We start from the raw sequence: 12,649 nt of genomic DNA, 5'->3' as shown, positions 1-12,649 counted from the left end.
TCCCAGTGTCCCTGAGGGACATGGGGACACAGGAGGGTCTCGGGGACACCTGGATCCATGTCCCCAAGGGTTCCCACTGTCCCTGGGGGACATGGGGACACAGGAGGGTCTCGGGGACACCTGGATCCATGTCCCCAAGGGTTCCCACTGTCCCTGGGGGACATGGGGACACAGGAGGGTCTTGGGGACACCTGGATCCATGTCCCCAAGGGTTCCCAGTGTCCCTGAGGCACATGGGGACACAGGAGTGTCTCAGGGACACCCCTGTTCCATGTCCCCAAGGGTTCCCATTGACCCTGAAGGACACGGGGACACCTCAGCACCGTGTCCCCAAGGGTTCCCCGATGTCCCCTGGGCTCTACCTAGGAGGAGGGGGATGGGGACGGGGACGGGGATGGGAGGACCCACCTGGCGTGTCACCGGAGGCCGAGGGTCCCGTGACAAAGGCAGGGCTGGCCCGCGCTACCTGACGGACAGCTAGGACGAAGAGAGACACGGGGGTCAGGGCCACCGCGGGGGGACACGCTCGTCCCCGCGGCGGGGTGGGGGGGGTCTGGGTCGCGGGGAGGGGACTTGAGGACACGTTGTGTCCCTGTGGTGGCATTTTGGGGGTGAGGGGGGTTGGCCCTGAGATGGCTGGGTGTGACCCCAACCCAAGGAGGGGGTCCGTCACCGTCTCCGTCACTTGGGGAGGGGGAAGGTGGCCTTGGGGACACGCTGGTGGCCCTGTCCTTAGGCTGGGGGGGGGTGAGCTTCTGTCACCTCCCCAATGTCCCTCTAGTGTCCTCCCTAGAGGTGGCCCTGTCCCCCCTGGGGGTGACCATGTCCCCCCAGAAGTGGCCCTGTTCCCCCGGGGGGGGTCACTTTGTCCCCCCAGGGGTGGCCTTGACCCCACTGCAGGGGTGACAATGTCCCCCCAGGGGTGGCTCTGTCCCCCAGAGGGGTCCCCATGTCCCCCCCAGAGGTGGCCTCGTCCCCACTGGGGGTGGCCCTGTCCCCCTCCAGGGGTGACCGTGTCCCCCTTGGGGTGGCCCTGTCGCCCCCACATCCCCCTGGGGGTCACCAGGTCCCCACTGGGCGTGGCTCTGTCCCCCCCCCCAGGGGTGGCTGTGTCCCCCCTGAGGTCCCTATGTCCCCCCCAGGGGTGGCCCTCTCCCCCTCACATCCCCCTATGGCTCCCCATGTTCCCCCCCTCCCCCCAAGGTCCCCTTGTCCCCCCTAGGGATGGCTCTGTCCCCTTGTGCCCCCCACCCCCCAAGCATGACCATAGACACACACCTCCCCCCCCGCCCCCAGCGGCCACCATGTCCCCCCCCCCCAGGCACCCCCATGTCCCCTCTAGGGATGGCCCTGTCCCTCCTACACCCCCCATAGGTCACCAGACCCCCCCCAGTAGGTCACCAACCCCCTCCAGCGGTGCCACTGCCCCCCCCCGGGTGCCAATAACCCAACCTGGGGTGCCCATAGCCCCCCCTCATAGCCCCCAGGGGTGCCAGTACTCCCAATACCCCCCCAGGGGTGCCTGTAGATCCCCCCCCCAGTACATGCCTAAGGGGCCCATACCCCCCCCACAAGAGGGCCCATATCCCACCCATGGGTGCCCGTACCCCCCCTTAGGGATGCCCATAGACCCCCCCAAAGGGTCCCCATTCCCCTCCCCCACCATGGATGCCCATAAGCCCCCCCAGGGCACCCATACCCCCCCTCCAGGGATGCCCAGCCCCCCCCCCCCCCCCCCGCAGTGGGCGCCCATACCCCAACCCATGGGTGCCCACCCCCCCCTCCAGGGGTGCAATAACCCCCCATGGGTGCCCATACCCACCCCCCCCAGGGTGCCCATAGCTCCCCTAGGGTGCCCGTATCCCCCCCAAGGGGCGCCCATACCCCCACCCATGGGTGCCCATGCCCTCCCACACCACCACCCATGGGTGCCGCCCCCCCCCCAGAGGGTGCCCCCTCCCCCCCCACCCGGGCCCCGCCCCCAGCGCGGCGTGGGATGGCCGATGTCACACGGAGCAGAGCAATGACATTGTAATTTCCACCTGAGCGTCGAGCAGCCGCCGCCGGCCCTCGGGGGGGTCGTGGGCGCCCAAGTGATCCCTGCGCAGCTCCTGCTCCACCAGCATCAGCCTGCGGGGCCAGGCTTCACCGGGGTCACGCTGCCACCCCCGGGGGGGCACCCCGGGGACACGGGGACACCCCCCGGGGTCCCGCTGCCACCCACGGGGACACCCCATCCCGGGGCCAGGCTTCACCGGGGGTACGGGGACACCCCAGGGACAACCCCGGCTTATGGGGACACCCTCCCAAGGGCACTCCAGGTCATGGGGACACCCCTGAAGATGGTCCCCAGGGTCGCCCTGACACCCCTAGGGACACCCTAGGGACACCCTGGGTATGGGGACACCCCCCAAAGGACACTCCAGGTCATGGGGACACCCCTGAAGGTGGTCCCCCGGGTCGCCCTGACACCTCTAGGGACACCCTAGGGACACCCTGGGTATGGGGACACCCCCCAAAGGACACTCCAGGTCATGGGGACACCCCTGAAGGTGGTCCCCCGGGTCGCCCTGACACCCCTAGGGACACCCTAGGGACACCCTGGGTATGGGGACACCCCCCAAAGGACACTCCAGGTCATGGGGACACCCCTGAAGGTGGTCCCCAGGGTCACCCTGACACCCCTAGGGACACCCTAGGGACACCCTGGGTATGGGGACACCCCCCAAAGGACACTCCAGGTCATGGGGACACCCCTGAAGATGGTCCCCTGGGTCACCCTGACACCCCTAGGGACACCCTGGGTATGGGGACACCCCCCAAAGGACACTCCAGGTCATGGGGACACCCCTGAAGGTGGGCCCCAGGGTCACCCTGACACCCCTAGGGACACTCTAGGGACACCCTGGGTATGGGGACACCCCTAGGGGCACCCCAGGGACAGCCCCAGATTATGGGGACACCCCCCAAGGACACTCCAGCTCAAGGGGACACCTCCAGAGACACCCCAGGTGATGGGGACACCCCTGAAGATGGTCCCCAGGGTCACCCTGATGCCCCTAGGGACACCCTGGGTCATGGGGACACCCTGGGGACACCTCAGGGACCCAGGATCACCCCAGGTCATGGGGATGCCCCTGAAGATGGCCCCCAGGGACACCCTGACACCCCTAGGGACACCTCGGGTCATGGGGCCAGATTTCACTGGGGTCATGGGGACACCCCAGGTCATGGGGACACCCCCTGGGATGTCACTCAGGCACATGCTGCCACTCCCAGGGACCCCCAGGGACACCCCAGGTCACGAGGCCAGCCCTGGGGACACCCCAGGACATCCCGGGGACACCCAGGGACAGGGGGACACCCACAGGGACACCCCTGGGACATCCCAGGTCATGGGAACACCCCTAGGGACACCCCCCAGGGACACACGGACACCCCTGGGGACACCCACAGACACGGGGACACTCCACAGGGACAAACTGCCACTGGCAGGGGTGCCATGGGGACACCTTCCCTGGGGACACCCCCACCTCCCACCATGCCCAGGTACCTCCATGTCCCTCTACGTCCCCGTGTCCCCCTGTGTCCCCATGTCCCTCTGCGTCCCCATGTCCCATGTGCCCCTTTGTGTCCCTCTATCCTCCATGTCCCTCTGTGCCCCCAAGTCCCTCACGTCCCCATGTCCTCCCTCTCCCTTTATGTCCCCATGTCCCTCCATGTCCCCATGTCCTTCTCCATCCCCATATCTTCCATGTCCTTTTATGTCCTCCATGTCCCTCTATGTCCCCATGTCCTCCATGTCCCCATGTCCTCCATGTCCCTCTATGTCCCCATGTCCTCTGTGTTCCTCCATGTCCCCATGTCCTTCTGTCCCCGTGACCCACTATGTCCCCATGTCCTCCATGTTCCTCTGCATCATGTCCTTCCATGTCCCCATGTCCTGCCATATCCCCATGTCCCTCTATGTCCCCATGTCCTGCCGTGTCCCCATGTCCCCATGTCCCTCTATGTCCCCATGTCCCTCTATGTCCCCATGTCCTGCCGTGTCCCCATGTCCTGCTGTGTCCCCATGTCCTCCATGTCCCTCTGTGTCCCCATGTCCTGCCGTGTCCCCATGTCCTCCATGTCCCTCTATGTCCCCATGTCCTGCCGTGTCCCCATGTCCTGCTGTGTCCCCATGTCCTCCATGTCCCTCTGTGTCCCCATGTCCTGCCGCGTCCCCATGTCCTCCCTGTCCCTCTGTGTCCCCATGTCCTGCCGCAATCCCATGTCCTCCACGTCCCTCTGTGTCCCCATGTCCTGCCGTGTCCCCATGTCCTCCATGTCCCTCTATGTCCCCATGTCCCTCCATGTCCCCATGTCCTGCCGTGTCCCCATGTCCTTCCACGTCCCCATGTCCTCCATGTCCCTCTATGTCCCCATGTTCCTCTATGTCCCCATGTCCCTCTATGTCCCCATGTCCTTCCACGTCCCCATGTCCTCCATGTCCCTCTATGTCCCCATGTCCCTCCATGTCCCCATGTCCCTCTATGTCCCCATGTCCTCCATGTCCCCATGTCCCCATGTCCTGCCGTGTCCCCATGTCCTCCATGTCCCTCTATGTCCCCATGTCCCTCTATGTCCCCATGTCCTCCATGTCCCTCTGTGTCCCCATGTCCTGCCGTGTCCCCATGTCCTCCATGTCCCTCTGTGTCCCCATGTCCTGCCGTGTCCCCATGTCCTCCACGTCCCTCTATGTCCTCCATGCCCCTCTATGTCCCCATGTCCTTCCGTGTCCCCACATCCCACTACGTCCCTCATGTCCTTCTTGTCCCCACATCCCTCCACGCCCCCCCACCCCCAAGTCCCCTCACCCCGCCTCCATCCCCCCTCCCTCCCTAACCCCTCCCCCAGCGTCCCCGGCGTCCCCTCGCTGTCCCCGGGGCCGGGTCCCTCCCTCACCTGCCGATGATGCTCTTGATCTGGGAGTCCTTCTCCGCCTGCTGCTGCCGCAGGCGCTTCTCGCTCTGCTCCAGGCGGTGCTGGTACTGCAGCAGGATGCGGCTCGTCTGCTCCTCCTGCGACACCAGGCGCCGCTCGTACTCCTCCAGCTTGCGGTTGGACATGTGCAGCCGCTCCTTCAGCGAGTGGATCTCCTCCTCGTACTCCTTCACCTGCCACAGCCCACACTGCAGGGCGCCGGAGGCATCGCCCCGGCCCCACCACGACCGCGGTTCCCCCGATGGTGGTGCCCAGAGACCGGGGACCCCACCGTGGTGGCGCCCAGAGACCTGGATGCCCGCCCCTGTGGTGACACCGACACCTGGATGCCCGCCACGGTGATGCCCGAACACCTGGGTTCCCACCATAGTGATGCCTGGACACCTGGGTCCATCAGGGCCATCTCCTGGGGTCTGGACACCTGGGTCCATCAGGGTCATCTGCTGGGGTCTGGACACCTGGGTCCATCAGGGTCATCGCCTGGGGCATGGACACCTGAAACCCTGGGACCTGGGCTCCATCAGGGTCACCTGCTGGGGTCTGGACACCTGGGTCCATCAGGGTCACCTGCTGGGGTCTGGACACCTGGGTCCATCAGGGCCATCTCCTGGGGTCTGGACACCTGGGTCCATCAGGGTCATCTGCTGGGGTCTGGACACCTGGGTCCATCAGGGTCATCGCCTGGGGCATGGACACCTGAAACCCTGGGACCTGGGCTCCATCAGGGTCACCTGCTGGGGTCTGGACACCTGGGTCCATCAGGGTCATCTGCTGGGGTCTGGACACCTGGGTCCATCAGGAGCTGCATCCATCGTGGTCATCTCCTTGGGCCTAGACACCCAAGACCCTGGGACCTGGAGTCCATCAGGGTCACCTCCTTGGATCTGGACACCTGAGACCGTGGGACCTGGGCTCCATCAGGGTCATCTCCTGGGGTCTGGGTCCCGAGGACCCCTGTCCCCCCCAGCCCTAGACATCTGGGTCCGACGGTGGTCCCTACCCGGTCCAGCCGGCTCTCGTCCATGGACTTGGAGTACTCCTTGAGCTTGTACTCCTCGCGCTCGATGTGGGAGCTCTCGATGTCGGCCGAGAGGTGCGGCATGTTGGACACCCAGGCCACCGTGCGCTCCGCCGCCGGCATCACCGGGTTCAGCGTCGATGGCGTCTGCGAGGCCTGCGGGGACGGGGGGGAGGGGCACAGGGCCGGGCTTGGTCCCTCTCGTCCCCACAGGTTGTCCCCACATCAGCCCTGCTGTGTCCCGTGTTCCCATGTCCCCTCATCCCCACCATGTCAAGCCATGGCCTTCCATCTCCACCGTGTCCCGCCACCCATGGCCCTCTGTGTCCCCATCCCCACCATGCCCCCCCATATCCCCCATGTCCTCCATCCCCACCACGTCCCCATATCCTCCAGCCCTCCCATGCCCTCCAGCCCTACAACATCCTCCATCTCCAACATGATCTCCATTCCACCCACATTCTCCACCTCCACAAGATCCTCCATCTCTACCATGTCCCCCATCCCCACCATGTCCTTCAGCCCTACCACATCCTCCATCTCTATGTCCTCCAGCCCTACCATGTCCTCCATCTCCACCACGTCCTCCATCTCCACCACGTCCTCCATCTCTACATCCTCCAGCCCTACGACGTCCTCCATCTCCACCACGTCCTCCATCTCTACATCCTCCAGCCCTACGACGTCCTCCATCTCCACCACGTCCTCCATCTCCACCACGTCCTCCATCTCCACCACGTCCTCCATCTCTACATCCTCCAGCCCTACGACGTCCTCCATCTCCACCACGTCCTCCATCTCCACCACGTCCTCCATCTCTACATCCTCCAGCCCTACCATGTCCTCCATCTCCACCATGTCCTCCATCTCCACCACGTCCTCCATCTCTACATCCTCCAGCCCTACGACGTCCTCCATCTCCACCACGTCCTCCATCTCCACCACGTCCTCCATCTCTACATCCTCCAGCCCTACCATGTCCTCCATCTCCACCACGTCCTCCATCTCCACCACATTCTCCAGCCCTACCATGTCCTCCATCTCCACCACGTCCTCCATCTCCACCACATTCTCCAGCCCTACGACGTCCTCCATCTCCACCACGTCCTCCATCTCTACATCCTCCAGCCCTACGACGTCCTCCATCTCCACCACGTCCTCCATCTCTACATCCTCCAGCCCTACCATGTCCTCCATCTCCACCACGTCCTCCATCTCTACATCCTCCAGCCCTACCATGTCCTCCATCTCCACCACGTCCTCCATCTCTACATCCTCCAGCCCTACCATGTCCTCCATCTCCACCACATCCTCCATCCTACGATATCCTCCATCTCCACCAGTTCTCCGTCTCCACCCCGTCCTCCATCCCTACCATGCCCCTCCGCCCCCGCCACGCCCCATGCCCCCCATATCCTCCATCCCCCACATAGGCCCCGTGTCCCCGCCCTGTCCCCCACCTCCACCACGCCCCCGCCATGTCCCCCACCCCCACGTCCCCCATGTGTCCCCCCACCTGCTTGGTGACCGGCGGCTTCATCCCGGCCACCGACGCCTCCTTGGCCAGGGAGGGTTGCCGGGAGCGGGGGGGTCCGTAAGACGGTTCGGGGGACGCCAGCAGGTTCCCGCTGGCCGGCCGCGGTTTGGGGGGCACCCCCAAGGCCGACGGCCCCGGCCCCCCACCTTTCCCCGCCCGAGCCCCCCGAGGGGTGGGGGGAGGGGGGGCCCCGATGGTGATCTGGGGGGGGGCCAGGGTGTCCTGCAGGGAGAGCTGCCGCCGGCCGAAGTCCCCCCCCGGCCGGGCGAACTCGTCGCTGTAGCTGTGGCTGTGGGTGATGTGCTTGGGGGGGGGCGCCGCCAGCTCCTCGCTCTTGCTGTACCCGTGCAGGGGGGGGGCGAAGGGCCCCTCACCCCCCGGCTCGGGTCCCCGCAAGGGTCCGTCGGCCGCCAAATGAAAAAGGGGGTTCTGGAAGGAGAGGGGGACCCGCAACTGCGGCCCCCCTGGCTCGGGTACCCCCAGGCGAGGGGGGGCCAGGCTGGAGGCGCTGCCCTGCGAGAGGCGGCCGGGACGCAGCCCCCCTCCGGCCCCCCCCGGGGCTGGACCGCCGGCGGCGAGCAGCTCGGCGGGCAAACTAGGGACGCTGTCAACACGGCCGTCTTGAAGGTCCAGCATGGAGACGCTCTTGCCCACCCCCAGAGCCCCCCGGCCCCCCTCGGGCTCCGTCAGGTCGGAGCTGCTGGTGCAGTAGGCGGGGGAGGAGCGGGCCAGGGGGGGACGGCTCAGCACCAGCACCTCCTGCGGCCCCTTCTCCTGCGGCGGGGAGGGCAGGCGGGGCACCTCCATGGAGCTGCGGGGGGTGGGGGTCAGGGTGGGGTGGGGGATCTCCGGCAGGGTGATGCCGGAGATTGGACTCCACGCTGGCCTCGGCCCCATCTTCATCCCATTCCCATCTCCATCCCCGCCCCGGTCTCCATCCCCATCCCATCCTGACCCCCGTGTCCAGCCCAGTCCCATCCTCATCCTCATCCCCATCCCCATCCCCATCCTCATCCCAATCTCCATCCCCATCCCTGTCTCTGTCTCCATCCCAGTCCCATCCCCATCCTCATTCCCATCCCATCCCCATCTCCGTCCCTGTCTTTATCCGCCTCCCCATCCTCATCCTCCTCATCCTCATCCTCATCCCAACCTCCATCCCCATCTCTGTCCCCATCCCATCCCAACCTCCGCCTCCATCCCAGTCCTGTCTCCGTCCTCATCCTCATCCCATCCCAATCTCCATCCCCAAACCATCCCCATCCCCATCCCCATCCCACCCATCCTCATCCTCACCCCGTCCCCGTCACCCACCTGTTGAGGCCCCGCACCATGTAGGACTGGAGGTCAACGGAGCTGCGGGGGCAAAAAAGGGGGTGACCACAGCGATCCGCGGCCCGGGGGGAGCCCCCAGGTGAGACCGAGGGCCACCGGGGTGACACGGGGGGGCACCACGGTGACATGGGGGGGGACACACAGTGGGGGAGACATGGGGGTGGGATGTAGGAAACCGTCAGGAGGTACCACAGGGATGGAGGTACCACGGGGATGAGGGGGTACCACGGGGATGAGGGGGTACCACGGGGACGTGGGGGTGACACAGGGGGGTTCTCGGGGGTCCCCACCTGTTGAGGTCGCGGACGAGGTAGGGCTGGAGGTCGGCCGAGGGTCCCCGCAGCACCAGCCCCTTGGGGGGCAGCCGCTCCCCCTGGCTCGGCTGCCGCTGCAGGTGGGGGTTGCGCAGGGCCACGCTGATGTCCGTCAGCAGCCGGGGCAGTGGGCCCAGCTTCAGCAGGGCCTCCTGAGGGGGGTGGGGTGGGTCAGCCATGTGTCCCCACCACCCCCCTGGCACCCCAGTAACCTCTCCTGGAGGCGCATGAGTGGATGGGACCCAATGACCACCCACGGTGTGACACAAGGGGCTGGGACCCCAATGACCTCCCTGTGAAGGTCAGGGGTAGACAGGACCCCAATGACCTCCCCTGGTGGGATATGGGTGGATGGGACCCCAGTGACCTCCCATTGGGGGACTGGGGTGGATGGGACCCCAGTGACTTCCTACGGTGAGACATGGTGGGGATGGGACCCCAATGACCTCCCCTTGGGGGACTGGGGTGGCTGGGACTCCAGTGACCTTCCCTGGTGGGATATGGGTGGATGGGACCCCAATGACCCCCCCCATAGGGGTCAGGGGTAGACAGGACCCCAATGACCTCCCCTGATGGGATATGGGTGGATGGGACCCCAGTGACCTCCCATTGGGGGACTGGGGTGGATGGGACCCCAGTGACCTCCCACGGTGAGACATGGTGGGGATGGGACCCCAATGACCTCCCCTTGGGGGACTGGGGTGGACGGGACCCCAGTGACCTCCCACGGTGAGACATGGTGGGGATGGGACCCCAATGACCTCCCCTTGGGGGACTGGGGTGGACGGGACCCCAAAAATGCCCCTCCAGGGGCACCCAGATGTCCAGGATGCCAAAACCTCCCCCAGGGAGAACATCCAGGCCTCTGATCACCACCTGGGAGAGGACCCAGGGGTCCAGGTGACCCCACCCCCACCCTGGGGGTCCCAGGAGACGGGGGTACCTTGCTGAGCTGGGACATGACCTCCCAGAGGAGGGCGTGGAGGGTGGAGAGCTCGCGGCCCAGGTCGATGTAGCCCTCGAAGCTGGTGCTGTTGGTGAGGGTGTCCAGGTTGGAGATCTCGTAGAGGAACTGCTGCATGCTGGTCCACTCCAGCTCCAGGAACTCGTTCATGAAGGCCATGTACTCCTCCTTGCTGCCAAACCTGAGGGCGGGTGCTCAGCGGGGTCCCCACTGGGCCCCCAACTGGCTGTTGTGCCCCCCCACCCCCACCCCACTGGACCTCGTCTGCCACCCTTTGAACCTTCTGTTCCTCAAGCTTCCAGGTGTGTCTTCATAAAGCCACTTCTGGCCTTCATCCAGCTCTGCCACCCATTCGTTCTCCATCCATCCATCCACCCGCCAACTCATCCATCCATCTTCCTTCCTTCCACCCACCTTCCTTCCTTCCATCCTTCCACCCATCCTTCTGCCCAACTCATCCACCCACCAACTTCTCTGTCCATCTTCTGTCCATCCAACTCATCCATCCATCTTATACCTGTCAACTCATCCCCCCAGCTTCCATCCATCTGTTCCTCCATCTTCATCCAACACCTCACCAACCCATCAACTCACTCATCTTCCACTCGTCATCCATCAACTCGTCCATCTTCTGTGCATCTTCTACACTCATCTATCCATCAACTCACCCATCCATTTCCTATCTTCTGCCCATCCACCCACTCATCCATCCATCTTCTGTCCGTCTAGCCATCTTCCACGTACCCACCAACTCATCCATCCATCTTCTGCCCCTCACCCATCAACTCATCTGTCCATCTTCCACCCGTCACCTATCGACTCACTCCGGTGACGCCGTTGGCCAGGGCTGGCCCCAGCGCAGCCCCCCTGGGGAGCACCGCGAGGGACGGGCTCCGCCAGGCCCTGCCCCGCTGCCCCCGACCCTCTGAGCCCTGTTGTTGAGCCACTTCTCTGTCCACGTCACCCTCCTCTCGTCCACCCCACGCTTCCCCGGCTTGTCCGTGAGGGCGTTACGGGGGACGGTGTCCAACGCCTTCCTGGAGTCGAGGGCAACAACAGCCCCTGCTCTCCCGTCGTCGACCCAGCCAGTCACAACATCGTAGAAGGCTCTCAGGTTGGTGAAGCCCGATCTCCCCTGGTGACTCCATGTTGACTACTTCTAACCTTCTTGTCCTCTCCATGCCTGGAGATGACCTCCAGGACGAACTGCTCCATCACCTTTCCGGGGATGGAGGTGAGGCTGATTAGCCTATAGTTCCCCAGGTCCTCCTTCTTGCCCTTTTTGAAGACTGGAGTGACATTTGCTGTTCTCCAGCCCTCGGGCACCTCTCCTGTCCCCCACAACCTGTCAGAGATGATGGCGAGTGGCTCAGCAAGAACATCCGCCAGCTCCCTCAGCACTCGCGGGTCCACCCCATCGGGGCCCATGGATTTGCGAGGGTCCAGCTTGCCCAGGTGATCTCTGACCCAGTATTTCTCAGCCAATAAGTCTTCCTTTGTCGCAATTTGTCCTCTTTTCTGTGGGGGCTGGGACGCCTGAGGGCCAGCCTGAGCAGTAAAGACCGGGACGAAGAAGGCATTCAGTAACTCCGCCTTCTCTGTGCTCTGCGACACCAGGGCACCCACCTCGTTCAGCAGCGGGCTCACCGCATCCCCACTCTTCCTTTTACTGCTGATGCGTTTGGAGAAGCCCTTCTTGTTGACATCCCTCACCAGATTCAATTCCAAGTGGGCCTTGGCCTTCCTCGTCGCGTCTCCGCACACCCTGGCAACGCTCCTGTATTCCTCCCACGTGGCCAGTCCCTTTTTCCACGTACTGTGAACCTCCCTCTTCCACTTGAGTTCCTCTAGAAGCTCTTTGCTCGTCCACGCGGGTCTCCTGGCTCCTCTGCCTACCTTCTCCCTCCTGGGGATGCACCGATCACGACCCTCTGAGCTCTGTTGTTGGCCAGTTCTCAAGCCATGCCATGGTCCTCTCGTCCACCCCACGCTTCCTCGGCTTGTCCGTGAGGGTCTTACAGGAGACAGCGTCAAAAGCCTTCCTGAAGTCGAGGGCAACAACACCCACCGCTCTCCCTTCATCTCCCCAGCCAGTCACGCCACCACAGAAGGCTCTCAGGTTGGTCAAGCCCGATCTCCCCTTGGTGACTCCATGTTGGCTACTTCTGGTAACCTTCTTGTCCTCTCCGTGCCTGGAGATGACCTCCAGGACGAACTGCTCCATCACCTTTCCGGGGATGTCCATGTCAACTTATTCATCCATCTTCCACCCATCATCCACCTGCCTTCTGGTCATCTATCCATCTTCTGCCCATCAACTCATCCATTTTCTGTCCATCCTTCCATCTTCTGCCCATCAACTCATCCATTTTCTGTCCATCCTTCCATCTTCTGCCCATCAACTCATCCTTCCACCTTCTGTCCATCCTTCCATCTTCTGCCCATCAACTCATCCTTCTACCTTCTGTCTGTCCTTCCATCTTCTGCCCATCAACTCA

At 64.3% G+C, this 12,649-nt stretch overlaps 1 protein-coding gene across 13 annotated transcripts in view; it reads right to left on the bottom strand.

Annotated features, from left to right (window-relative positions):
* The window catches only part of SYNGAP1 (synaptic Ras GTPase activating protein 1), a 38,533-nt gene that overhangs the window by 3,812 nt on the left and 22,072 nt on the right, over positions 1 to 12,649 (bottom strand). For 7 of the 13 annotated variants that reach the window (XM_064473857.1, XM_064473864.1, XM_064473865.1 and 4 more), the window contains 8 exons: positions 10,131 to 10,332; positions 9,164 to 9,339; positions 8,853 to 8,894; positions 7,518 to 8,349; positions 5,984 to 6,157; positions 4,945 to 5,156; positions 2,043 to 2,143; positions 409 to 477 (listed from right to left, as the gene is read on the bottom strand). In XM_064473857.1, the coding sequence (XP_064329927.1) occupies positions 409 to 477; positions 2,043 to 2,143; positions 4,945 to 5,156; positions 5,984 to 6,157; positions 7,518 to 8,349; positions 8,853 to 8,894; positions 9,164 to 9,339; positions 10,131 to 10,332 (1,808 nt within the window). The remainder of the gene's footprint in view (positions 1 to 408; positions 478 to 2,042; positions 2,144 to 4,944; positions 5,157 to 5,983; positions 6,158 to 7,517; positions 8,350 to 8,852; positions 8,895 to 9,163; positions 9,340 to 10,130; positions 10,333 to 12,649) is intronic. The other 6 variants (XM_064473868.1, XM_064473861.1, XR_010376381.1 and 3 more) reach the window with 5 other exon arrangements.

The sequence above is a fragment of the Phalacrocorax carbo genome, chromosome 26, assembly GCF_963921805.1.
Source record: "Phalacrocorax carbo chromosome 26, bPhaCar2.1, whole genome shotgun sequence".
NCBI classification, from domain to species: Eukaryota; Metazoa; Chordata; class Aves; order Suliformes; family Phalacrocoracidae; genus Phalacrocorax; species Phalacrocorax carbo.
The sequence above is the reverse complement of the archived record's forward strand: the minus strand, read 5'-3'. Positions and strand labels throughout refer to the sequence as shown.